The sequence below is a fragment of the Schistocerca serialis genome, chromosome 5 (assembly GCF_023864345.2).
Source record: "Schistocerca serialis cubense isolate TAMUIC-IGC-003099 chromosome 5, iqSchSeri2.2, whole genome shotgun sequence".
Classification (NCBI taxonomy): Eukaryota; Metazoa; Arthropoda; class Insecta; order Orthoptera; family Acrididae; genus Schistocerca; species Schistocerca serialis.
The window spans coordinates 541543366-541570380 of NC_064642.1; the positions used below are offsets into that span (position 1 = coordinate 541543366).

The window sequence follows — 27015 nt, forward strand, 5'->3', positions numbered from 1 at the left end:
ATTCTTTTCCCATCTACCTATAGTTCTTACCACATTTTTTTACCTTCCCTTTAACTATGTACTTTTAATATTGCTCTTTGGAACCTTTAATCTTAGTTGTCCTGTTGCAATTGCTCATTCTCAGTTATCACCAACTACTGGTGATTTATAACATTTAGCTTCCACCCTTTCACTTCATCCTGCCATTGTGTTTGCAAAACAATAGCCATTTGTTCCATATTTCAGCTTCATTTTCATTTCTGTTGTACTGGTCTCTCATATTTTGAGTTACTTTACCAAGACCTGTTCCTCTTTCACATTTTTAGCCATTTTTCCTTGTTGTAACTAAATGTCTGTAACTGAACAGTTCTGGCCTATGATATTCTTCCTTTCATTTCTTCCGTTACATGTTTGTTTCTTTATCTTTGCAGAAAATGACCCTGCTTTGAAATCCTTTATTTTCTAATTGTTATTTATTATTCCTTTTAACCTGCCTATAAAACCTACTCTTACTGGATACCCCTGTTTGTGTGTGTCTTTTTATGGATGATTATACAGTCTGTGACACTGCTGTGCTTGACTGTCACATCTCAGATGCAGTTTTATTAACTTTTATGGGCCTTATAATTTCTGTTAATGTCTAATGAAAATACAGTTAATACAGAGTCTCTGAAATTTAAACAACTAGGATGCCATTATTTTATTAATTTAAGATGGGGACATACCCTTGTAGTACATGAAAATCAATGTTAATTTAGTGGAAAATCTGTGTGTAAATGTCAAATTGTGACAAGAAATATAAGCATGTTTCAGTAAAAGAAAAAGATAAATGAGCAGTAATTTTCAGTAAAAATGAAAGGCAAATCAGAAATAGTGTGAGGTTGCTTAAAACTTAACATCATTTATTTTATGTTTAGGAACACAGATTCAGAGTAAAGAAAATACTATATTACAGCTTTAGAAGGCAAGAAAAATAGGATAGTAGAGGCACCAGAGTGGGGTTTAAAAGATGTCACTTTTTGTGCACTTAGGTGAGTTGATATGAAGTAAGGTAATTGTAGACTATAGTTTGGTAAAACAGTAGAAAAATAGGAATGAAAAATATGTGTTGTACAATGAGGATGAGATGGATAGATTTACAATTGTTATAATAATTAATGTTACAAGCATTTCTACCTGTGCCCAAAAAGGAGAAGAATAACTGGAAATGGGCATCGATAATGTACATTTGATTTGGCATATTTTACAACAGATATAAACAAAATAATTTCCAGTTTTTATATTAACTGTAACAAATTTACAAAAATACATAATTAATATCAATACTTTATGTATTTCTATTTAATTACTGTAATCTTAGGCCCTACAATAACACCTGCAGCAACTAGTACCAAGAAATGCCTCATTTTCACATTCACCCACACATATTCCTTCAACAATCATATATTTACATTGAAACAGTTAATATTACAGCAGCATTATAGAACACACAACAATCAGGCTGCATCTTATCAAACTAATAGTTCAAATCACATTTTTACAAAAATCACTAATTTTTTGTAACAGTTTTAGGATAATACAAAGGATTATTGAATTTTTGGGGTAATCATATTAACATGTATTATAGAACTGCACTTTTCACCCCACTACTAAGTAATTGTAGATTTGATATTTTTTAATTTCCTTCCAATCTTAAACAAATGTACAGTTGCAGCTACTTCTTACTATTTCCACTTCAGATACAGTGAAAGATGAGTATATAATACTGAGCAGAGTAGATGTTTTTAGATTTCCTTTAAGCTTTCAGATCTACTCATTTTCCACTGCTTTCATCCGTGGAAGCTAAAGCCCTGATTGCTAGAAAGACCAAACCATTTGGTAACATCAATGTTGCATGTAAGTTATCCTTATAATTTCATCTTTTTAAATGTTAAATGTCAGTGCACTACGTTCAGTTTTGCACAAATAGCTGCCAAATGAATGCAAACAATGTCATTATTTCAACTTCATGTAAAACCAATGATTTATTTTTTGCACACAGGGATTTGCTATGCCATAAGTGGCCATTTTTGACATAAAAGTATGTGCAAAGTATGATATGTACAAAAAACATAGAGAAGTTTAAAGGTAGATGAATATGGACCACATACATCTGGTAAGCTCATTCACAAAATTTATCAGCTCTTGGACTAAAGCTTACAATTATGTACAAATATCTATAATATCTGATAACTAAAATGATGTTGATTATTACTGAGGTATGAGTGGTCTTAGATTCTGTACCTGGTAAATGAATGACAGAATGTGAATTGCTGCCATTAAATTTCTTTGCAATGTAGACTGATACGGGAAGTGTGATATGTGGCACTTCATAGAGAAAATTGTGAGAGAGAATTTCCTAGGCTCAAACAGCAGTCTTTTAAAAAGATGATACAGATAGGTTATATGTATGTTTTTGTCACAAAATTACAATCATTGTTTACAAGCTGACATCCTTACCTGGTGTCCATATGAATAAATCGTTTTATGCAGTAAGAGGAAGATGCAAAAAGAAAAGAAAATAGAAGTTGTAGTATGAAGAGAAGTGAGGGATGGATTAAAGGTAAAGGTAAGATCCTGGTGCTGAAGACAAGACCTATGTAAAACAAAACATATAAAAACTGGGATATAGCTAAAGAAATGAAATTAACAAGTCAGGGTATAAAATAAGACACATAAAAAATAGCAATATCATTTTTATGGTATGAAAACTGTTAAATGTATGTATGGTTCCCTAGCAAACTATCTGTAGTGTGAGATAAAGGAAGGCTAGGAAACAATAAAATAAACTGATCTGTTTTATTATCAAATGAAACAAATGTTGCAAAATAATCTAAAAGTGAAAAATCTAAATTAGGAATATATTTTTAGATCACACTGATTAATGCTGTACCATTACACAATGTAAGGAGTGCAGTACATTTACTTCAACCAAACAGTTAATTTTTTCCTGTGTAGCAGAATTATAAGCACTTTTATGCATTGGCACATTCCAAAGATACCATAGTAACAGGAAATTTTGTGGGGCAGATATGCCCATTGAAAGTACATTTAAAAGTAGGCTAAGCTATCAGACAAAGTCCTTCTCCACATTTAAGAAAACACAGACTTATTCACACACATTAACTCCTGACTGCAGTGATCTCAGTTGGGAGGAGGAGGTATTAAAGAGGCTTGGGTAGAGAAAGGATAGGATATCAGGATGGGGGTGGGGAAGATGGTGCAGTGCTGCCTTTGGGAGTATACAGGGATGTCATGGGAATGGGATGATAGGTTGCTAGATGCATAATTGGGAGGTTGGGTTGAGTGTTGGAGGGAAAAGGGGAGGGGGACAACAAACACAGAGGAAAGAAGCAGAGAAGGGGAAGGACTATACAGGTGAGCCAGTTGGATAGAAGCTATATGTGAGACTAGAGTGGGAGCAGGGAAGGGCATAGACAGAGGTGGAGGACAGGGACTATTGAAGGTTTTGGCCAGGGGTTTACAGGAATGAAGGATATGCTGCAGTGAAAGTTCCCACATGTGCCCTTCAGAAAAGCTGATGTTGGTGGGAAGAATCCAGATAGCCAGTGCTGTGATGTAGTTGTTGATTTGGCTCTGAAGCAATCATTGAAGCCAAGTTGTTATTGTAATTCCATCCCAGATTTTTCATTGCTCAACAGTAACAGGGAAGTGATTTCAGTGTGAGAACATGAATAGAAGAATGAGACTGAGCAAAATGAGATATTGATTAAGGGTTTGGTCTCACATTTGAGAGGAATGGGTATCAAATCCCTAACTAGTGATCCAGATTTAAGTGTTATATAGTTTCCCTACATTTCTTATGGGGATGGTTAGTTTGAAAAGAATGTAAGTGATTTCTTTCCCATATTTTTCCAGGCCGAAGTTGGGCTCTGTCTATGCCAATTCTTTTTAACGATAAGGTGGTTAGGGGAAAGCAGGATGAGTACTAATTTGGGAGAGAAAGGTAAGAGAAGGCATCTCACAAAATGCATAACATTTGCAAAATCCAGAGGCATGAAGGGAAACAAAACACGGCATATAGAAACTGCTGTGAATTGAACTTTACTATATGAAACACTACATAATTAGAGGTATAACATTAAATACAAAAATATTGATTCTTTTTTCTATATAAATGGCAAAGAATAAAGCAAAAGGATATGAAAAGGTTGTGTTAGTGTTAAATGGTTTTACTAAGGCAGATCCAGCAGTTAAAGACCTGGCCAGATAGCTGTGCATGTTCAGGCATGGGGTAGTGTGTGATAAAATCCACCCAACAGATTAACAACAAGGTTCAGTGTGCTGACCAGGCTGGATGTGGTTTTTAGGCAGTTCCAACACCTGACTAGGAAATAACGGGCTTGCACCAAGTCCCACCTCAGGTACACAATTCACAAACATTTAGAAAATTTTTGCTCACTTTCACATGAATAACAACACTACATGTAGATAATTGTTATATATTCTTTCCTGGTGGGTAATGGATTGGCAACAGCAAGGGCATCTGATCACCACTTACACTAACCACAGATTCAATCAACAAGAAATTGCAGATTATGAAAAAGAGAACATTACTGGCCCTCTGCAACCCTCAAGTAGAGAACAGGATGCTCATTATCTGGGACATTATAAGTGTGAAACATTCGGGAGAAATGTGAATAATGGCTACACAAAAATATCAAAGTAAATTAGGTAGTACTGTTTTTAAGACAAACTATGCAAGCAATGAGGAAAAATATTCTGCAGTTAATAACGGATATCATTGTCTCACAGAAAGAAAGAAATAATATAATAACAAAGTTAGACAACCACTCATCCATGAAGAGACTGCAGTTGTACGCAAGTGCGCACATAAAGATATCTGGTAATTGCTCTCTCTCTCTCTCTCTCTCTCTCTCACTCACACACACACACACACACATACATACACAAGCAATGGGAAATCTGGAATAAAAATCTGTTTTTCCAGTGGCGTGGTATATCAGATATCCCACTTTTATGTAATTCTGACAGAAACATTATAAGTGACAGTAACATGATAAGAAAGTTTTTGAAACTAATATCTGAAATCTTTGACACACTGGATCATGAGACATATTGGCAAGGATAAGAAAAAGCTAAACAAGTGTAAAATTTGCAGGTGCTCAAAATTAAAGAAATAGATGTTGGAGAACATCAGTAACTTTGTGAATAAGCAGTATGGATAGAACGATAACACGTTTCCTCATGGTATTTTTTCCTGCCAAGCCTAACAAATGCCATGGGTAATGGTGTTACTCTAGCCACTGTAATTCTAGTTCTTATTATTGTGTTAAAGCTCTTTAGATGACTAAAAAGATAGAGATATTAATGACACGATGACAAACAGATATTTAGGCAATTTTACATTCACAAAAGAATATTTAAACTAAGATTCAAACAACATACTTCTCATTAGTTAGACCACTGTTCCACCATTGTAACAGTCTGCTTGTAACAAGTAACCTGACGTGTTTTAGGAAAGAACGTGGGATCTGTTTCAGAAACAAAATAACTGTTAAATAACAGAAAGAAGTACATAGAACATATATAAAAGTATGATAAGAATCAAAAGTGGGTTAAAAATCTGAAGATAACATCAAAGAAAAAAACACACTTCTTAACATTTGAAGCATCTCAGAACACTGTTTCGGTATGTTTCCAAAAGGCAAGTTTATTAATTCAACAAAATTATAATCTACCCCAGAATGCCCCTGTCATGTTTGAAACAAAAATGGTAAGAGCTAACAGCAAACATGAAACCTATAAGAAACTACCATTAGTGGAAAATTAAGGAAGCAGAATGGGATGGCAATGTTACCCGTTGGAGAAAGCAATAATGGTGATGTATCTTGGAGGGAGGATGGAAGATCAATTAATTTTAAAGGCGATTGCACAAGGGAAAGAGAATAAGTTCAAGTCAAATGCACCTAGCACCAACAGATGAGATAAACATCTCAACTGGGAAACATAATTTTATGCTAGATATTGTATATTTTCAGAGTCAAATACTTACTAATCTATATTTTTATGTATTGGTAAAAGCTGTAAAGAAATTTTTCTTGTATATGACTTAAAGCACTTAACTGTAAAAGTGCCTTTCCAGGAATTCAAAATGAAGATGATGGAAACTGGATTTTTTTATGTAATTAACAAAAGATAATTACAATTTTTATATGCCATAACTTGCTCCATTGGGGACAGTTTAATTACTGATGAAATATGAAGCCACAATAAAGGAAAAAAATCAGTTTTCAGATAGAAGAAAATTAGGTACTTGGGATATTTGTTTATCATGCCACTGAAACTAGCAAATGATGTAATGTTATTGAAAATCACTAGAGCAAAAATTCAGAGTAAATATCAGTGCATAATTGTTAGTGTATGTAAAAAAAGGAAAGAAATAAAGACAAATTTCTAAGGAAACAAATGTGATCTTACCATGTTTGGCAAAAATCAAAAGCTATATTACTTTTGTAAAATCTTGACCATTATTCCGAGTAACATTAACTTACATCTCAGAAATGTTAGTGATTTTTTTAGCACTCTCTGCAACCATCTCTATTTCATCCCCATTACAATATTTTGTACAAGCTTACATTGCCTTCAGAATTACAAAAAACCTAATATTAAAGTGGACTGAAAATTCCTTATGAAGAGCTCAATACATGGAACATTCTCCTCGATACCTAAGAAGACAACCCTGTTTATGCAGTTTGGCAAAAAATCTCAAATATCGAAAGTTAAACATGTAAGAGAAATAATCCAATTCTCTGGATTAAATTGTGAAGTAAAGAAAGAGAGAATCACTGAATTGCAAAAAACTTTTAGAATTACATGCAATAGGTACAATAAAAAATCAGTATCCTGTAATGCAAAATTAAAACATTAAATCACAGCAGTCAAACCTGGAGCATTATATGCATAAGCAACTGTAATCATTGGAGATAGATCATTAGATAAAGACATAAAAAAGAAGAAAGGCAAATAAATGCATAAGTGACTGTAATCATTGGAGATAGATCATTAGATAAATACATAGAAAAAGAAGAAAGGCAAATACTAAGGAAAACTTTTGGTCGAGCTTGTGCTGAAGGAATCTGTATGAGACTGAAGTCCAAGGAGTTATATCAAATTTTGGAGAAAATCTCAGACACATTCAGGGAAAGGAAGTTGAGGTATTATGGTCACACTCTGAGAATGAATGATAATAAACTGACCAAAAGGATCTTCTATCTTGCCTTCTTAATGAAAGTGAAAAATAATTGGATACATGAAATTGAAAAGAGGCATTTCAGTGTAATTGTAAAGATGCTCTCTCTCTCTCTTTCTGTGTGTGTGTGTGTGTGTGTTCCATGATAGCTCAAAACAATTGGCATAATTTCAGCTAACTTGGTATTCATCTGACATAGTTACAGTGCGAGGACAAGACACTCCTTTCACCCCTGTTTCTGAGGGTAGTGGTTGGAAAGTGGTGATATGTAAGCATAACTCTAGAATGCCTGCAACAATTTCATCAAACTTGGTACACATATTACTTACTATTCAGGCAAAGAAACCTTTATTTATGGGGATGAGAAGGTGATGACATAGATCTGGAACAGCAAAAGATATCAATCAAACTTTGTATTAACTTTTTATTGATTACCTAGAAAAAATTCTGTGGGATTAGGAGACACCTAACACTCATAAGAATGGAAACGGATTTGTGTAGGAAAGGGAGTACCATATAGTGTAACAACGAAATATGTACAAAAATCTTGATCAACCTTAATACAAAAATGGCTTGCTATTTGAGAGCATATAATGGATTGAGACTACACCAAAGGAAGGTGAAAACAATGTGGAGTAGCAGAAATGTGACTAATAATAAACTTAATATCAAAATTGGAAACCATGAAGTAGATGAAGTGAAGAAATTCTACCTTGGAAGTAAAATAACGCATGACAGATGACGCAAGGAGAACATGAAAAGCAACTACCATAGGCAAAGAGAGCATTCCTGGGGAAAATAACTCTACTAGTATCAAACACTGGCCTTAAATAGAGGCAGAAATTTCTGAGAATGTTTGTGTGGAGCACAGCAGTGTGCGACAGTGATCATGGACTATAGGGAAACTGGAAAAGAAGACAATCGAAGCATTTGAGATTTGATGCTATAGGAAGATTTTGGAAATTCGGTGGACTGGTAAAAAATGAGGAGTTTTTCTAAAGATATAGGAAGGAAAGAAATCTGTGGAAAACACTGATGAGAAAAATCGACACGATGATAGTACAAGTGTTAGGACACCAATGAATAAATTCCACAGTACTAGAGGATGCTGTAGATGGTAAAAATTGTAGGGGAAGACAGAAGTTGGAATACATTACAAATAATTCATGACATTGGGTAAGTGCAACTCTGAAATAAAGACGCTGGCACGGGAGAGGAAGTTGTGGCAGGTCCCATCGGAAAAACCAGAAGATTAATTGGAAATGAAAAAAATCAGTATATAAGATGCCCATAACACCACTATTTGTTTGTGTTGAGGGGTGAAAGAAAAACAATTGTAGAAATTTTAACCATACCCTGTATGAATATGTCTTATTATCAAGAAAAAATACTGGTGGAGAGGAGAATAAGTTACCTGTAGCAGCACTAGGAGTCAGACTGGGACTCAGAAATTAGAAACAAGTGATATTCATGTCTTATCTAGAGGTTTTGGTGTTGCTAAATTGATTGGTGACATTATAAGTCATATTTTACCCCTAGGGGTTTGGTGGGAACGTGGATGAGGGCAGTAAGTAGCTGATATACCAGTGGCCAAAAATGATGAATATTAAATATGTATCAACAAAATAAGGGGCACTGATAGGCTGAATGACGTTGACCTGTAACGATGAGTGTGGAGGTAAGGGCAGGAAAGGGCTGACACGTGAGACGTATTAGGAGCAATTTCAGCCAAACTATCTGAAGAAGTAATAGGGTAAGAGGGGGTAAGATTTGGCTAGCACTTTGAGAGATGATGTGTGTGGGTAGATAGGCCATGGGAAACAATTAAAAATGGGTGATATTAGTTCCACATCAGTGAACACATTATCATAGCTGAGGTAGACACAAAACCAACTGTCACCACAATAGTTTGTATGCCTGCTAGCCCTGCAGATCATGAAGATATTGAAAGAATATGATAAAATAAAGTATTTGCATTGTTAAAAAAGACAGAGACATTTAATTCTGATGGGAGACTGGAATTCGATAGTAGGAAAATGAAGAGAAGGAAAAATTGTAGGAGAATTTAGGTTAACAGAAGGAATAAAAGGGGAAGCTGGCTGATAGGACTTAGCACAGAACACAATTTAATCATTTCTGACACTTGATTTAAGAATCATGAAAGAAGATGGTATACATGGAAGAGACCTGGGGATTCTAGGTTTTACACATATCATACATTAGTAAGATAGAGATTTACAAAGCAGGTTTTAACTGTAAAACCTTTTCACGAGCAGTTGTGGAACTGTGACCCTAATTTGTTGGGTGTGAAATTAAGATTAAAGCTGAAGACATTGCTGGAAGGTAGGAAATTAAGGTGATGAGACGTTTATAAATTGAAATAACTGAAGATTTGAAGGGAGCATCAGGCAACAATTGACTGAAACAGGGGAAAGAAATACAATAGAAGGCGAACAGGTAGCTTTGAAAGATGAAATAGTGAAGGCATCTGAGGATCAGATCTGTGTAAAGACATTAGACACAGAATTTAAGCAATGTACAGAGGGGAACATATAAAAATCAAGCAGGCAGTAGGGAATACAGGTGCCTAAAAAAATGTAGACACAGAAACTGCAAAATGGTGAAGCAGGAATGGCTAGAAGTGAAATGCAAAACTGTAGATTTGTAGATGCATGCTTGAAGATGGAAAAGACAGTTGCTGTACAGGAAAACTAAACAAACAGTTGAAGAAAAGAGAATCAACTATATGAATACCAAGCACTCAACGGGGGAAAAAAAAGGAAGGAAGAAAGAAAGAATGAAAGGTTGAAGGAATCTGTAGACGGCTATACAAAGAAAACAAACTAAAACACAATGTTATGTAAAGAGAAGAGTAAGCAGATGAAGATGAGATGAGAGTTGTGATACTGCAGGAAGAATTTGACAGTGCACTGGAGGATCTAAGTCGAAACATGGCACTTGATGTAGACAACATTCACTCAGAATTATTAAGATCTTTGAGAGAACATACTATGACCAAACTATTGAACCTGGTGGGCTAGTAACTGTTAATTTGTTAGTGGAGAGAAGTGAAAAATGGGAAGGGGGAAGGAATAAAAATTGTAGAAGGAGATCAAAACTTGACTAATGTAAACAGATTCAAGTGGATGTAGGTTGTAGTAGTTAGATAGAGATGGAGACACTTGCACAGTACAGATTAGTGTGGAGAGCTGTATGAAACCAGTGTTCAGACCAAAGACTACAACAACAGTAAAATCTAAATAAATTCATAGTTAATTGGTGATAATCTTGATGACAACCCATGCCTACTGATAGTGTGGGGATAGGAATGGGGTAACATAAAACAAACAACTGGGCAGTGCATATTAATTAGCTATGGCTACTATACAGATGTAAGTAAAATTACCAGAGAAAAAATTCTCTCTGAAGGTAGCCAACACAAGAAGCAAAATGGTTTTATCAAAAACACATTTCCCTGCATAAATAGAACAGTGGAAAATCTGGGACAGAACAACAGTGTAGTATGGTAAATTGATACTCACCACATATGGGAGGTATTTAATGCCAAACTTGTACATTTAAGGTTCATTTTAAAAGTAGATTAAGCTATTGGATAAAGTCCTTCCTCAGAGGTAGGAAATGAGCATGTAGATGTACACGTACACACACACACACACACACACACACACACACACACACACACACACACACACACACACACTCACGTCAATGTGAAGAGGGAGATCTGTTTACAGAGTAGCGCATCATAGTTAGACAGCCTCTTTTGTCTAGTGACTAGCATTGCTGGCTACTGATGTGAGGCCCCAGGGTTAGATTTTTCTGTAGTGGGAAGGTCTAAAAAGGTGTATGTTCAGCATCGTAGGGCTTGAATAAATATGCAGCAAAACTGATACACATGCCACAAGGGAGTTACTACCGCAACAGAAATGATTTGTCAGAAGCATCTTGCAAGGTTTTTGGTGTATTATAATTCCTGCTTCCCAATGCAGGTAAGTTGTCGTCACTCTAACCCTAAGTTATCTGATTGCTACTGGTGGTAATCCGCATTTTGCCATTATTACTGATAATCATTTGTCTGTCCATCTCCCAAACCTTAACTGTACCTCATCAACCACACATCTCACCCTCTCTCTGCTGCCATACACCATTCCTCTCTGCAGCGGCTCGTCTGTACTGAAATCACTGAGGTAAGTAATTTGCTTTCTCTCTCTAAATGTGTGCATGCACCAAAAAGTGCAGAAGCTAATGCATTTATAAACTCTTTTAAGTGTGCCTATGTATCATCAAATAACATTCATCTGCAAGTGAGTGGTTGTCCCTCTTCATTTTTTGTATGTTGTTTTCATCCTGGAATTTCTATTAACAGAACATTTCAGCTTTTGTGTTCCTTTATTTCTAACAAATCTTATCATTGCACCTACACACAAAACACACATGCTTTAACTTTTTGTAAGCAATCCCTGCCCCAGTGAACCATGGAACTGGCTGAGATGGAATGGGTTGCATGTCTCCACAATACAGATAGGCAAACAGTACAATGGAGAGATATTTGTTGAGAGGTCAAATCTGCAGCTGTTGTTTTTTCTGAAGGCATGCAGCTCTACTGTATGGTTAAATGATGATGGCATCATCTTAGGTAAAATATCTCTGGAGGTAAAATAGTCCCCTATTTGGGGGCAGGGACTATTAAGGAGGATGTCATCATTAGAAAAAATGAAACTGATATTTTACACATCAGAGCATGGAATGTTAGATTCGTTAATCAGGTGTGTAGCTTACAAAATTTAAAAAGGAAAATGTTAGATTGAATTCAGATGTAGTGGGAATTACTGAGGTGCAGTGGCATGAAGAACAGGTCATTACAGGTCAACACAACATCAAATAGGAATAATGCAGTATTAAGGCTACTAAAGAATGAGAAAATAGGAATGTGAGTAAGCTACTATGAACACTACAGTGAATTCATTATCACAGGCCAAGGTAGACATAGAGCCAACATACACCACAGTAGTCAAGTTTATATGCCAACTAACTCTACAGATGATGAAGAGATTGAAAGAATGTATGATGAGATAAAGGAAATCATGCAGATAAATGTAGTAAAGAAATTTCTGGAAGACTGTAAATAATTTGTGAGTAAAGGAGACCACTCATTGAATAGCCAAAGGGCCAAATCATCAACAGGTAAATACACAGACACACACACACACACACACACACACACACACACACACACACACACACACGTGCCCCTACATTGTGCTGGATGCACACACAGTGGCGGAATTGCACTTTGACAGGAGTACTAGGGTGTGGGGGTGTCGTGGGAATTGGATCTGGTGGTGTAGGTTAAGGAGAAAGAGGCAGGAGGCAGGAAGCAGGAAGAGAGATTGTGAAGGGGTGGCTGATGGCTCAGAGGGAGGTAGTAGGTTTGCTGGACTGTGAATGTGGGTGGGAGCCATGGCTGGTGCACAACTATGCATGAGATACATGGGTACCATAGCCAGTGCATGCAGCACATGCTGAAGATGAAATAGAGACATGGCCACTCCCATTTCCACCCCCTTGCCACAGGGATCATATCCCTGTGGAAGAGCCAGGTGTGAGACTGGACCAATCCAACCAACCAGCACTTCCTGCTCCAGTCCTGTCACAGGCTTGTCCTATCTCATTAGAGGCAGGGACAACTGTGAAATCACTCCGTTGCAATCACTGCACAGACTTTTAAATCACCATCACTGGACAACCAATCAGTTGTCCACCAGAATGAATGGCCACTGCCAAATTGTGACCAAGAACAAACTTAACCACCCAGTGGCACAACATGCAACTGACCACAACAAGCACAACGTGATTGAGTTCAGTGGCTGCTTCACAACTTGTGCAATCTGGATCATTCCCTCCAACAACAGCTTTTCTGAGCTAAATAGATTGGAGTTATCCTTACAAAACATCCTTCACTCCTGTAACCCTCCTGGCCTCAATCTGTGCTAACTCTCTGTCTCCATACCCTCTACCCAACAGTTTACCCTTCTTTTTTCATGTTACCCCCTCTCAATCCATGTCACCTTCACCATGTACCACTGGCTCTGATATCGGTGTATTAGCTGCCTAGCTGTGTGCCTACCACTCCTTCCTTCCACAGTCACAGCCAGTAAACTCAGTGCCTCTCACTGAGCTACTAGCTACCTACCCACAACCCTTCTTTCTGCCTCCTGCCTCTTTCTCCCTCACCCATCCCACTAGACACAACCTCCACCCCAACCTAGTCCACCTGCCAAAATCAATACTTATATTGTGTATTCATCAGGCACAGTCTAGGGTGCACGTGTGTGTGTGTGTGTGTGTGTGTGTGTGTGTGTGTGTGTGTGTGTGTGGGCGCACACGCGCAGGGTGGGGGTGGGGGAGGGTTAGAAGAGACCTGGGGATGCTGCAAGGTTGTAGATTGATTATGTAATGGTAATACAGAGATTTTGAAACCAGATTTTAAACTGTAAAACATTTCCAGAGGTGTATGTGGATTCTGACCATAATTTTTTGGGTATAAACTGCAGATTACAGATTAAAACTGATGAATTGCACAAAGATAGGAAATGAATTAGATAAACTGAAGGAATCAGATGTTGTGGGGAGTTTCAGAGGGAGCATTAGGAAACATTGGACTGAAACAGGAGAAAGGAATACAACAGAAGGCAGATGGATGGCTCTGAGAGATGAAATAGGGAAAGCAGCAGAGAATCACATATGTAAAAAGATAAGTCCTAGTAGAAATTCCTGGATAATGTAGCCAGTATTGAATTTAAGTGACAAAAGGAGAAAGTACAAAAATGAAGCAGCTGAAACGGAATACAGATATCTAAAAGACAGAGATTGACGGAAAGTGAAAAATGACTGAGCATGAATGGCAACAGGGTAAATTCAAGGCCGTAGAAAAATGTATGGCCAGAGGAAAAATAGATGCTGCCTATAGGCAAATTAAAGGGACATTTGGAGAAAAGAGAAATAGATGTAAAAATGTCAAGAACTCAGCTGGAACACCAGTACTAAGGCAAAGAAAGGGACATTGAAAGATGGAAGCAATATAGAAAGATCTATGTAAGGGAAACAATCTGAGGACAGTACTGTAAAAAGAGAAAAGGAGGTTCGTGAAAATGAGATGGGAGAGATGACACTGAGGAAAATTTGGCAGAGCACTGGAAGATGTAAATGGAAACAAGGCCTGTGGAGGAGACGATGTTCCCTCATCATTATAGAGATCCTTGGGAGAGACAACCATGAAAAAACTATTCCATTGTTGTGCAAGAAACAGGAGACTGGCAAAATACCCTTGTGTTATAATTCCAGTTCCAAATAAGACAGGTGGTGACAACTGTGAATATTACCAAACCATCAGTTTAATACGTCATGGTTGCATAATATTAATACAAATTATTCACTGAAGAATAAAAAAACTGCTAGAATCTGACCTAAGGGAAGATCAGTTTGGATTATGGAGAAATGTAGGAACATATGTGGCAGTACAGGGCCAATGATGTATTCTGGAAGATAAATTAAAGAAAGGCAAACACATGTTTATAGCATTTCTAGATTTAGAGAAAGCTATTGATAATATTGACTGGACTGCAATCTTTGAAATTTTGAAGGTAGAAGGTATAGCATACAGGGAGCAAAAAGTTCTTAGGGTTGAAAGACACGACAGTAGCCTATCCCTGATGTTTTCCAAGTGAGCAAGCTGTGAAGGAAACCTTGAAGAAATCTGGAAAGGGAATTAAAGTTCAAGGAGAAGAAAAAAAATTAAGGTTTGCCATTGAAATTGTAATTCTATCAGTGATGGCAAAGAATTTGTAAGCATGGCTGAATAGAATGAATAGTGTCTTGGAAAATGGTTGGAAGATGAGCATCAACAAAAGTAAAACAATGGCAATGTAATGTAGTTTAATTAAATCTAGCGATGGTGAAGGAATTAGAGAGGTAATGATGCTTAAGGAATTAGATAGGTAATGAGACACCGTGTTCTTGCAATGCTATTTGGGGAACAAAATAACAGAGATGGCCACAGTACGGATGATGTAAAAAACAGACTGGGCATAGTGTGAAAAGCATTTCAGAAAGCAAGGAATTTGTTAACACGGAAAATGAATAGTAGTATTAGGAAGTCTTTCTTGAAGGTATTTGTCTGGATTGTAGCCTTGTACGGAAGTGAAAAATGAATGGTGAACAATAGAGATAAGAAGAGAATAGAAGCTTTTGAAATGTAATGCTATGAAACTATGATGAAGGTTAGATTGGCAGGTCAAGTAAATAATGTGGAGATACAGAATCAGATTGAAGGAAAAGCTAATTTATGGCACAAATTGACTAAAAGAAAGGGTCAGTTGATAGTATACACTCAAGATATCAAGGAATTGTCAGTTTGGGAATGGAAGGAAGTGTGGAGGATAAAAATTGCATAGCAAGACCAAGGCTTGAATACATATTCAGATGGATGTAGGTTAAGGCAGTTCTGCAGAGGTGAAGAGGTTTGCACAGGATAGACTAATACAGATAGCTGCATCAAACCAGTCTTTTGACTGAAGACCTCAACAAGAAAGAATAATTTCGTTTTAAACGGATTGCTTTTTTTTGAACCCTCTGAGTTGACTCACTTGCATAAAAGATTTCATGTTCTGCTAAATAAGTAATGCCCATATCATCAACAAATGTCAGTTGGATTTCAGGTTCATGTACCCCTTTCTGTAAACCAATCTTTTATTGGCTGAAGGTTCCTGCATTTTACAAAGTCTTGCAAAGGCTGTAGCATTTGAAAGCTTGTATGATGATTTGGATTAATCTAATATGAAATGGTAATTCATGCTGACAGTGTACACTTGCAAAGTTTGAGAGTTTTCCTCAAATTGTACTAACAGCATCACAAAATCAGTCTTTTCATTCCTTTGTGAAACAAATTTTGGGATGGCCCAGAGCAGATGAATATTGTCAACCTTCTTCTGCGTTCTCAGAGCCAAGAGTTTATCTCGTTTTGCTTGTTTTTACATATATCTAGCCATTTTCAACTTTCTATTGCAGTGTATGCTAAGTGAAGCTGAGTGACCGATTTCAGCTATTTGCTTGGTTGAAATTTGGATTAAAACCTCCACTCCCATGAAAGTGTTCTTCAAATTGACTCATCTAAGTGTCACCAACAAACAGACTTAAAGCTGTAACCTGCCAGTACTTATCACTGTAATTTGAAACTGCTGTCCCGGAATGTTGCAGACTTGTGTCTTCCATATAAAGAATACAGTAGAAAATGCCTTTAAACCTCCAAGTTCCCAAGTCTCTCAAAGCCCATCTTTCACTACCGGAAAATGAAACTAGGAGTTACATATTGCACATGGTTAATATAAGACACAGGCTCATGTTAAAAGATTTCTTGTGTTTTCAGAGGTAAAACCCCACAAAATCTGCTTAATGACTGAAAAGGAAGATTAAGGCTTAGTGTCCCATAAATTACAGGGTCATTAGAGGTGGAGCACAACCCTTTTGGAATAGAACGGGAACGAAATCAGCCAGGACCTTTCGTACAGAACCATCCCTGCAATCTCATTAACAAATTTAGAAAAACCAGATAAAATAAAAGTCTTGATGACAAGATGGGTATTTGAAGCCTGCAACTCTTGAATGAGAGTCCAAAACTTCAACAAAAAGAGTCACATTGCTCATTGTTAAGAAGGATACCTTTCCTTTGAGTTAAAAAGTTTGAGGCTTGTTGGGAACTGGGGGAACAGTTGTCATAAACATAGAAAAGCGTAGTAGAGAAGATTATGATTAGGTGTACACATCGTAAATACCCTCTAACTGTACTGTCAGATTATTGGGTACTGCAGATATCATTGCAATTTTTTATCTTCCTGAGAATTTGGTGTATCTCAACCACTCATTGACCATTAGTAAAATTATAATATTTTTAATGATAGCAGTTATTTTTCCACTTGCATTTCTTTTGTTTTCAATTACAAAAGAAGTTTTATGAAAGTAAAAAAAAATTTTAGTGAGAAAAAAGTGAAAGAATCTACTTTATTCACACACGTGTATGTAATATGTTTTTACATCTAAGTTCAGTACATGGTCCAGGGGAATAATGAAGAACAAAAAATTTAAAGTGGTCACAAAAACATCCTCAAAAAATTAAAAAAGTTGAAAATGAAAGGTGTTACTTTTTTCTGATTGTTGCTGTTAGGGAAAATTATGTAAAGGATGGAGTTTATTAAATTTATGAGAACATGTAGGTCCACTTGCAACAAGTAACCTGAAAAAATGATTTTAAAAAATCCAGCTAATAAATTGCAAGAGATAGCAGAGAGCCTGGTCTACAAGCAAAGATCTATCTGCTTGAATACAAAGTCTCAACACTTCTGTCAATAGAAGCTGGAAATAATGAAAACAATGATAATTATTCCACAATACGTTTTTCAAAAGCTAACACTGCTCATGTTATACTATATGTAAAGTCATTATTAGAATGAACAAGATACAACAATTTTTACTGTAGCAAAAAAGTCCAGTTGAAATGAAAAATCATACTTATTATTGTGTTTGTGCAAAACTGAAACAATATGTAGTTGCATTGTTGCCTGTTTGTTTAATTTCTGAAATACAGACAACATTAGATTTCTGAAGTTACTCTTGAACTGTTTCATGCTGTTTACTTGATGCTTAATTATTTATTGAGTTGTTTGGCAAGAACTTTATCTGTTTTTGTTCAGTTCACATACTATAGAATAAGTGTAAAATACACAGAATACAGTTCATTCAAAAAATTTTCAAAGGAATTCGTAATGCACAAGTACAAATGGTTATAGAATTTCTTCTGGGATTTTATAATCAATTTTACAAAATATAATAAACTCCGGTTTTTCATGTGATTTTACTACACACAGTGCACATTATGCACCTCATGTTATATCACACTTATACTAGTTGCATCATACCAATAACAAATATAATAATCACACAACATATAATTATCTTTTACATAACAGTCATTGCACTAATTCAGATCCACTGACAGAACTTTCAGTTTTTATAAGAGACTGGAATCCATGTTGGTTTCTTCAGGCAAATGAATTCATAGGAACTGCAGAAGATCAACAATTATTGGTAGTGTACATATACTTCTATTTATCATCTTATACATATTATGAAACTGCAATCTGTGTTGAATGTTAATTTACTCATTAAAGCCATTTAAAAAGTGAAATCCTTGTTTTATCACATCTTATATGCATTGTTATGAAGATGGAAGTAATTGAAAAACAATGATGAGATTAAAAAGAAAGTTGTAGTGGTTCTCTGTGCATTCTAAAAAGCTTAAGTGTTATCAGGAATATGAAAGCAGCATCTACAAACTGCAAAAGATGCTGTTCAAAAGTTTTCAATAATTTTAAACATATCTTGTCATCCTGCAACAGGAAGTACCTAGTCCAATGAGGAAAATATGTGATAACGTAATGGTGGGCTGGAGAAGAGCACAGAATGGATGTATGACGGGACACTATACATCAATAACAGACCCAAGAGATGGACCCTAATCACTGATTCAACATGTCAGATAATCCATTAATTGAGTAAACAACAGAGTTTCGGAAGTAGTATGAAGGTAACACATTGGAATGTAAAAGAAATTGACATATGACAAAATTAAAAAAGAAAGTGGAAAATGAATGTTATACATATAACTTAATATACAGTAGGATAATAAATGACAAAGTGTAACAGGGGAAACAATTCTTTCACTCTAAGAGGGTGATGAGGAAACAGCCCTGTCAGTCTGACAGGGTGTATTCTGCAGTAAAATTAGATAGCACTATCCCCACAAGGAATTGCAATTTCAAACAGTCATAGTGATACACTATGTTCTCTCCACCACACACTGGGTGGTGGATTATAGGATACAGATATAGACTGTGAAGCAGTTAGTAAAGCACTGAAGACAGTATGTGGTTTGTATTGCAACTAACAGTGTGATATTACAGTTGAGCCTCTTTGTGACATTTTTTCATCATGGTAGAATGTCTGTTATTTATCATGCACAAATATAAGAGTAATGATTATAATATAATGATAGCTTAATGCAAATAGTGTGGCTGAGACAAGCCTAAGATAGGGCTGAAGTAATTTTTTGTGAATAAGCCTTTATTACTTTCTTATAATAGCTGCACACAGGTGCAGGAGTTGCATCTCACATGATGAACACTTTAGTGCTGTAATATCTTTGAACTGAAGAAATGCAAATATTGCAAATGAAATTTAGTTTAGATGGTTTGTAAAGAAGTGCAATAAATTGACTGAAAATACCAAGAAAGCCAAATTACTGGTTAGAAGAGGGTTTGCAGCAACAGCCATTTGAAAGGGTATGTTTCTTCAGTGTGCGAACACCTCCACTGATATAAGACATACCAGTTTATGTTACAAGTGCTCTTTATTTTCTTACACAAAACTGCTTGCCCTCATTGTCTGTAATTGCTACATCTACTTGTTTTTTACTGATGTAGCAATCAGTTTGTCACTGCAGACACAGTACAACCTCTGTGCCCATCTGTTCCAATAAACACATAAAATATGTCACATGTATTTCTAATCTTGAACAGTTTGAGTTTTCTGTGCTTGGTTTTGGACATCAGTAGATGCTGCTTCAATTTACAATCCACCTCATTCAACTTTCTACACATTTCACATAGAACTTTAATATTGCTTCTACATAAAATAAGAGAAATTCTTCTATCGCTTGCATTAAAATTATATATGACACTGTATACTGCATTCAGTCTTTCGACAATTATTTTGCTGTCAGACTTACTCAGAAGTACTGCTACAAATGGCAGTTGCACTTACCACTGTAAAACTATTTATGATAGCAGGCAACTATTCATTTGCATGATAGTACCTTACCTTCCTCTTTCCTGTAGTTTTTTTTATTTAGTCAGTCTTGTTTGGTCCATCTTATTCTCCTTATATATATCATTATTGTTTCCTCATCATTCCCTTTGTGACTTCACCAATCAAACAGTTTTTACATTTGCTTTGGATCATTTTTTTCTGTTTTTTTTATTTTTTTATATACATTAAATAATATGTTTTTGTTCTTTTCATATATCCAAAACACTCTTTCTGTTGCTGGTCATTGCCCGACTTCCATCTTCTCTCATATTCGCTTACAATTCCTATTCAGGACGTAGAGGTTATATGTGTATCTTACACTAGCCTACCTCCTATTAAAGGAAACTGTTGTATTCTTTAAACATCTAAACTTAAAAAAATGTAGACAACATTTTATTTCATTGTGAGGAGAGCACACACATGATGGAACTGAGTATAGAGCCACTCCCCTAGATGTGTGTGGAAATGTGGTAAGAATAAAACTCGTTAAAGTAGCACTTTTGTTACAGAAGAACTTAAATCAGTTAATGTCAGAACTCCTTTCAAAAGAGCTTGTGGTGTAACAAATATAATCAAAGCATTTGCTAGAAATGAAGTCTTACAGATGTAGGGAAATTTAGTTACCCATTTCTGCAATTTGTAAAAGAACTAATGAATGTGAAAGGTAAAGGAATTACCTACTGTTTGCACCTTGGGCATTATTCGTACCTTGTCTGCAAATGTCAGTAACATCTACCCTCCACTAACTCATCAGCACCTTTTCACTTTTACTTTCCACGGTCTCCAGCTGTTTGTATCCAACAACATATAACTAGTGTCATATTTGAAGATAAAATTACCAAGCACAGAAAATATATCAGTGGTTATTAGGCCTTTTCAATTTGTGCACTTTCTACACTCTGATGGTGCTAGATAACTTCTTTGTTTGAGAATTTTCTGCTGATCTGAGGTGGTTGTAAAAAAAATGTTATTTTAAAAACAATTACTTTCAGAATTTTTAATTCTGTCAGTGGATGCTAATATATTACATTCCAGTCAACTATGGTGATACATCTCATATTCCATATACCACATAATATGTCACAAGCACATACAATAACACAACCATCTTGTAACACAATTTTTAAAGTTGTCCTGTATACATAACTGTGTTCAGTAATGACAAAAGAGATGTTTGACATGTTTTAAGCTGACTAAATCCTACTGTTGTATTTTTCATGATTGTTGTGCCATTTTCAGAAATATTCTGCCCTGAAACTAAAAAATAATTGATAGTACCAGTACATTCGCTGTATATTTCTATATTCACATTACACAACAGCATTTTTTTTATTATAAAATTGGTGAGCATATACATTATTTACATATGTTCATCTGTATGTACAAAATAACATGGAATATAAAAAAAGATTTCAGTATTCTCAGTATTAAATGATAAGCACCATATGCTTTCCATTTCGTATCTAATATATTGCCATAGTTATTGCAAAAAAATCATCCTGATGATCATAAATATTGTTTATTTGCTAAAATAGCAATATATCTGCAAATGCTGATCCCACAAGTTAATGCATCATTTTTCACCCATAAATGTCTTAATTTTACACATTATCTATGAATAGTATCAATAAAACCAGTGCATAATGTCACTGATTAACTAAATCATATTTTCTGTGGTATCAAATATTGCATGATGAACTTCCAGTAACAAATTCTTCTGATCAAAATATTTTCTACAATTATGTAAAAATCTTTCATAATAGCAAATATTTCAACAAACAACAGTAGTATCTGAATCTTACCAATCCTGTCATTAATGCCGACTAAAATCTTGAAGATCATTATAGAAAGTTAAAAATAGACAGTGGAATATTTACCATATGCCATCTTACTGCATATTTCATGCATATGATTGTCATTTAACTTTAAGATGAATTCTCAGTTGTTCGTCTTGAAAAGCTATATAAATAAATTAAGATATAATAATGGATCCAAAAGAAGTCAACAGGCTATTGCCTGAAAAGCACACCAATTTCAATAATTCCAAGTGACACGGCAGATGATTTTAAAAAGGTATAATGAAACTATAATTGTGTTTTGTGTAGTATTGCTTCACTCTGCAGAATAGAAACATTTTTAGTTTATTAATGAAGTCTCCAGCTTAAGGAACTACACTGTTTGAAAGACATTTGCAAAAAAATTATGAGACTAAATTTTTGTGCACAAACTACTGTTGAAATACTTCTTTCTTCCATTGACAACAATTCTGTAGATTCTCTATAAAGTTTTAAAGGTTCTCTGTAAATACCTCAAGGGTCAAAGACATTGCATCATATATTTTGCACAATTTTAATTATGCTGCACTCCATCTGGCAAAGCAACACACCACTGGTCTTCAGCAGAAATCTAACCAGTATTGCAAGTGCTAAACATGACTGAATTCTTATGAAATGTCTTTACTTCACTTTTTAAATTGCACTTGATGTACAGGTTTAAATCACAGCACTGCTGGTTGGTTATAAAGCATCTATAACTGCGTAGCCATGTGACTACGGCATGAATATCTGCATTTGTACGAAGAAAGAAAAGTATTTTATGAGAGGCAGATAATGTAATGAGAGTGAGATATATAATGCTTCTTGTATATTTCCTTATTAATAATTTTTATTGTCTTTCCCTTACTTAGTGCCTTCATACCTACTTACTAGTACTTCTCAAAGAAGAATAGTGTCATTCTTGAAGTCTTTCCTACTTCCTTTGTGTATGAAAATTTCATTCACACTTTTCTATCTGTACTTACTAAGAATTTTTTCCTTACAGGAAACAGATTATATATGTGCATACCATCAGTGAGAAAACAGTAACACTCCCTGCTAACTTCATGACTGCAGCAGGAAAGTGACAATTTCAGAGAAATTATGAAAGAGAAGCTTTACACTAAATTCATCTGAATGGTAAAATAGGTATTATCACAAATGTATTAAAAATACCTGCCAAAGAACAGCAATGAAGAATAGCAAAATAATTAAGAAATAGTGATTGTATGACAATAAAATCATCCAGTAATTTGAAAATGGGATTTCACTGGTAAAATGGCATTCTTTCAAAATCCACAATATTTTCATGTTCCATGTAATTTAACAAAGAAATGAAGTCCATGATATTCACGAGAGTAAAAGCAGGATCTCGCAAAATGTAAGTCAAGTCGCCTATATTATAAGTCCAGCACTTCTTTAATGATTGAAAGACAAAAAAAATATAGAAACAGTAACGATCAGTAGAAGTGAGAACTTTCTCATTTTTCTGCTAGTTGCGTGTTGTACACTTTGGGGTGTTGAAGATGACTGCAAACATCCTCTCTCTCTCTCTCTCTCTCTGTCTCTCTCTCTCTCTCTCTCTCTCTCTCTCTTCTCTCTCTCTCTCTCTCTCTCTCTCTCTCTCTCTCACACACACACACACACTTTGTTTTATATGCTTTTTAAAAAAAGAAAGAAAAAACAGCTGTGCAGTGATGCCTCTTGTGATATAAGAACAAGTCATCGAAACTATACTGTCTCCACTAATAAGATGAATAGTTGATAGAGTCTTAGTTTCATATGCACCATGCCATACAACTATGAGTTTTACATGGAAAATGACAGTGCTGATGTACTTCATACCATAAAAAATAACACTTTTACAATGGTACCAAAGATATGTCATTTGTAACATATACTAAAATAAATGTCCATCCTGAAACCTCCACATAGCAAGTATCACCTTGTATAAAAATTTGTACACAGGGATCAGTATGTTTCCAATGAATCATACATATTATTGACTGGTCACATCCAGATAACAGCGGCAATTTTGTTCATATCAATAAAAATCCATTAGTCACAGATTACTGAAGAATCTACACAATCACATGAAGCAGTTGCACTTTCACCTGTGGTTCATCATTTCTAGTGATATCAATAATTCAGCTTTCCATCTACTACAGTTGTTTAAATTGTCATGCCAGTAAGTAATAGCATATGGTTTGCATCTGCTTTCCTTCTTCACAATTTTATTGGATGAAAATAATGGAATACTTCTAAAAATGGATACATGTAAATAACATTTAGGCCCTGGCATATACTGTTTCATTATTTAAATCGTATCCAATTTATGAGCACTAATCTCCAGGACTTTTGTCACTCATTTATTTGCTACACTAGCAAACGTATGACATGAAAACTGAAAATATTTATGTTGCAAATTTGTGATATGACTTCCTGATTACACTTTTTTTCCTTACACAATGGCAGATTTCTGACATATTGACACACACACACACACACACACACACACACACACACACACACAGTGCACAATTTAAACAATTATGGCAGCTAAGATTTCACAGCATCAACACATTGTTTCTGATGTTGGCACTAAACTGTTTTTGCTTCCACTTTTGCTTCCACCATCTGCTTCCTGCAGCTGTTGCATTTCTGTGTCACCACCAAACATATTGGGACCCTGAGTTGTGGGAGTGGGTAGGTCTCTCACATCAATTGCACTGCTCCGGCGTAGTGGCCTTGATGGTTGATTTGGGCTTCGATATTCGGGAACTTCATTTGTTACTGTTAAATAGAAAGCACTATCAACAGAATCCTCTTCGTTATGAATACGATGTTGAATTAACCCTTCCATCAGCTGGTAGTCACTCTCTTCTGCATCTCGCAAGTGTTCTTTCTCCAAATAAAGAGCCATCTCAGGATTTGACATCTCTGATGTGTGCCTTGTTCTGTGAGGAACTGCTTGATCACCAGGACGAGGTGGTGAAAGAAGGCGAGGTGTACGAGGAGGGCTTAGAAGGCCACACACTGTTTCCAGTTCATCTGTGATACTTGTGTACTCTGTGTGCATAGCCAGCAACATTGATCTAGGATTTCCAGATGGAGGGATTACAGTGATCCTTGGTTCAGCCCAGGTGACACTGCGCTCCACAGTAACACGAGGAAAATCTATTCCATCCAGAGAATCTAGTCCTGTGGCATTTTCTGGTTCTGAATGTGTTTTGCTCAGCTGTCTCCTTGGCATCAGTGGTGGTCGGTGGGAACTGCTACCTCTTTCTGACCCATCAGAACTCTGTCTTCTGAACCCACTGAGGTCTTTCTTATCTGTTCGCTGATCAAATGATGAACTTCTTATAAACTCATTCCGTCCCAAATCTTGTTCAGCTGGCTCTGAAGTTGCCATTGAAGGTGGTACTGGTGGAAGAATTGCTGCTGTTGCAGTAGCTGACTCCAAATTTTCTTCATCCACACCTAAATCTGTTTTACTTCCTTTGAGACTGCCTACAGGCTCAGCAAGTGAGTTTCCAGACACACTTTCATGCTTTGAAATATGGGCAAAAAATCTGGTTTTGCTATTGGAATGTATGCTGACCTTATCAAATGATTGTGTTCTTTCCTTTTCTTCTTCTGCTTCCTCCTCCTCCTGCTCCTCAAAGAAATCAAGTGGCTTTGATGTTGAGGGTTCTGGGGATTTGGACTTGTCATCATACCGCAAGTGTAAGCCCTCACCAAACATAAATGGATCTGGCCTAACTTCTGTCAGTGATCTGACAGGTCTTCTTCTTTCTCTGCCAAGAAGTGGAACACTTAAATGTCTGTCCGTATGGTCACTTAAATCTGACTGTGTTTTGTGTTCATCTGTAGTTGTTCGAAGCCTGACATCTGCAAATTCTGCTAAAGGTTCTCTGACATGGGTTGCCATGAATCTGTGGATGACGGCAAGGTGGGATAGTGTCTGATCTGCTAAATCCTCCAGCTTTCTAATTCTAAACTCCACAGCTTGAGAAGATGAAGTCTGACTGTTAACTTTCTGATTAATATCTTCAATTTTTTGATACATGTTTTCAACACGTTCTGCAGTATTCTTAATCCTTTCATCACTTGACATTTGCAATTTTGTTTCTTGTTCACGGAAATAACCTTCTACACATTCTTCTTCAAAGTCGTACAGACGTTCCATGTCATCAACATCCAAGAATAACTTCAAAGCATTATCATATAATTTACTCACTCCCTTCACCTTTTGCCTGCAGTACTTCAGTAACAAGGCAATATGGCATAGGATGATTAATGGAGGTGGCAGAACAGGTTTCTGCTCATATTCCATTACAACTGTAAATCTTTGGAACATCCATACCTGATGTGAAACTGCATTTACTTCATTGAAAATATTATTGAACACAGCTATTAACAAGTTAATTAGCAGGATGTTGGCAACTAAGAGGTATGTTGACATCACAGCTGGTGTAATCCATCTACCCATTGGACAGTTTGGCATACCAGGTTCATCTCCACATGCAGGGTCAATATCATTTGCAAATACCTCTCCATAAAGCATAAAATATGGCTGAAAAAAAATATGTTTAACAAGTGACCAGCTGAAATCATTATCAGGAAACAGTATTGACTGCCGACAGACTCCAAAGCTCATCAACACCACAAGCAATAACACAACAAAATAAATCATGTTCTTCACCATTTTTCCCATCATGGTAACCAATGGACCAAGGTATTTGTTCACACCAAGGATGTTGAGTATTCGTAAGTACCAATAGATAATATCCACACAAAATATAATACGCCCAACTTTCATTGATGATGGGCGTAGGCGAAGACTTAGTCCTATTAGGAAAAATATGATTGCAGCAGCATCACATGGATTCCACATATTCCATGTCCAGACCGAGAATTTGTGGCTGTTGGCAGAAATTTTATTCATAAACATTGTGTAAACAGTATTATAACAATTTAATATAAAACTGTACGTTGAAGTATTTGTTA

The 27015-nt window shown here is 35.9% G+C and overlaps 1 protein-coding gene across 1 annotated transcript in view; it reads right to left on the bottom strand.

Annotated features, from left to right (window-relative positions):
• Window positions 1-20964: 20964 nt before the first annotated feature.
• LOC126482069 (transient receptor potential cation channel trpm) overlaps window positions 20965-27015 on the bottom strand; it is a 177462-nt gene continuing 171411 nt past the window's right edge. Inside the window, exon 17 of the mRNA XM_050106045.1 lies at window positions 20965-26930. Coding sequence (XP_049962002.1) covers window positions 24581-26930 — 2350 coding nt within the window. The 3' untranslated portion in view covers window positions 20965-24580. The remainder of the gene's footprint in view (window positions 26931-27015) is intronic.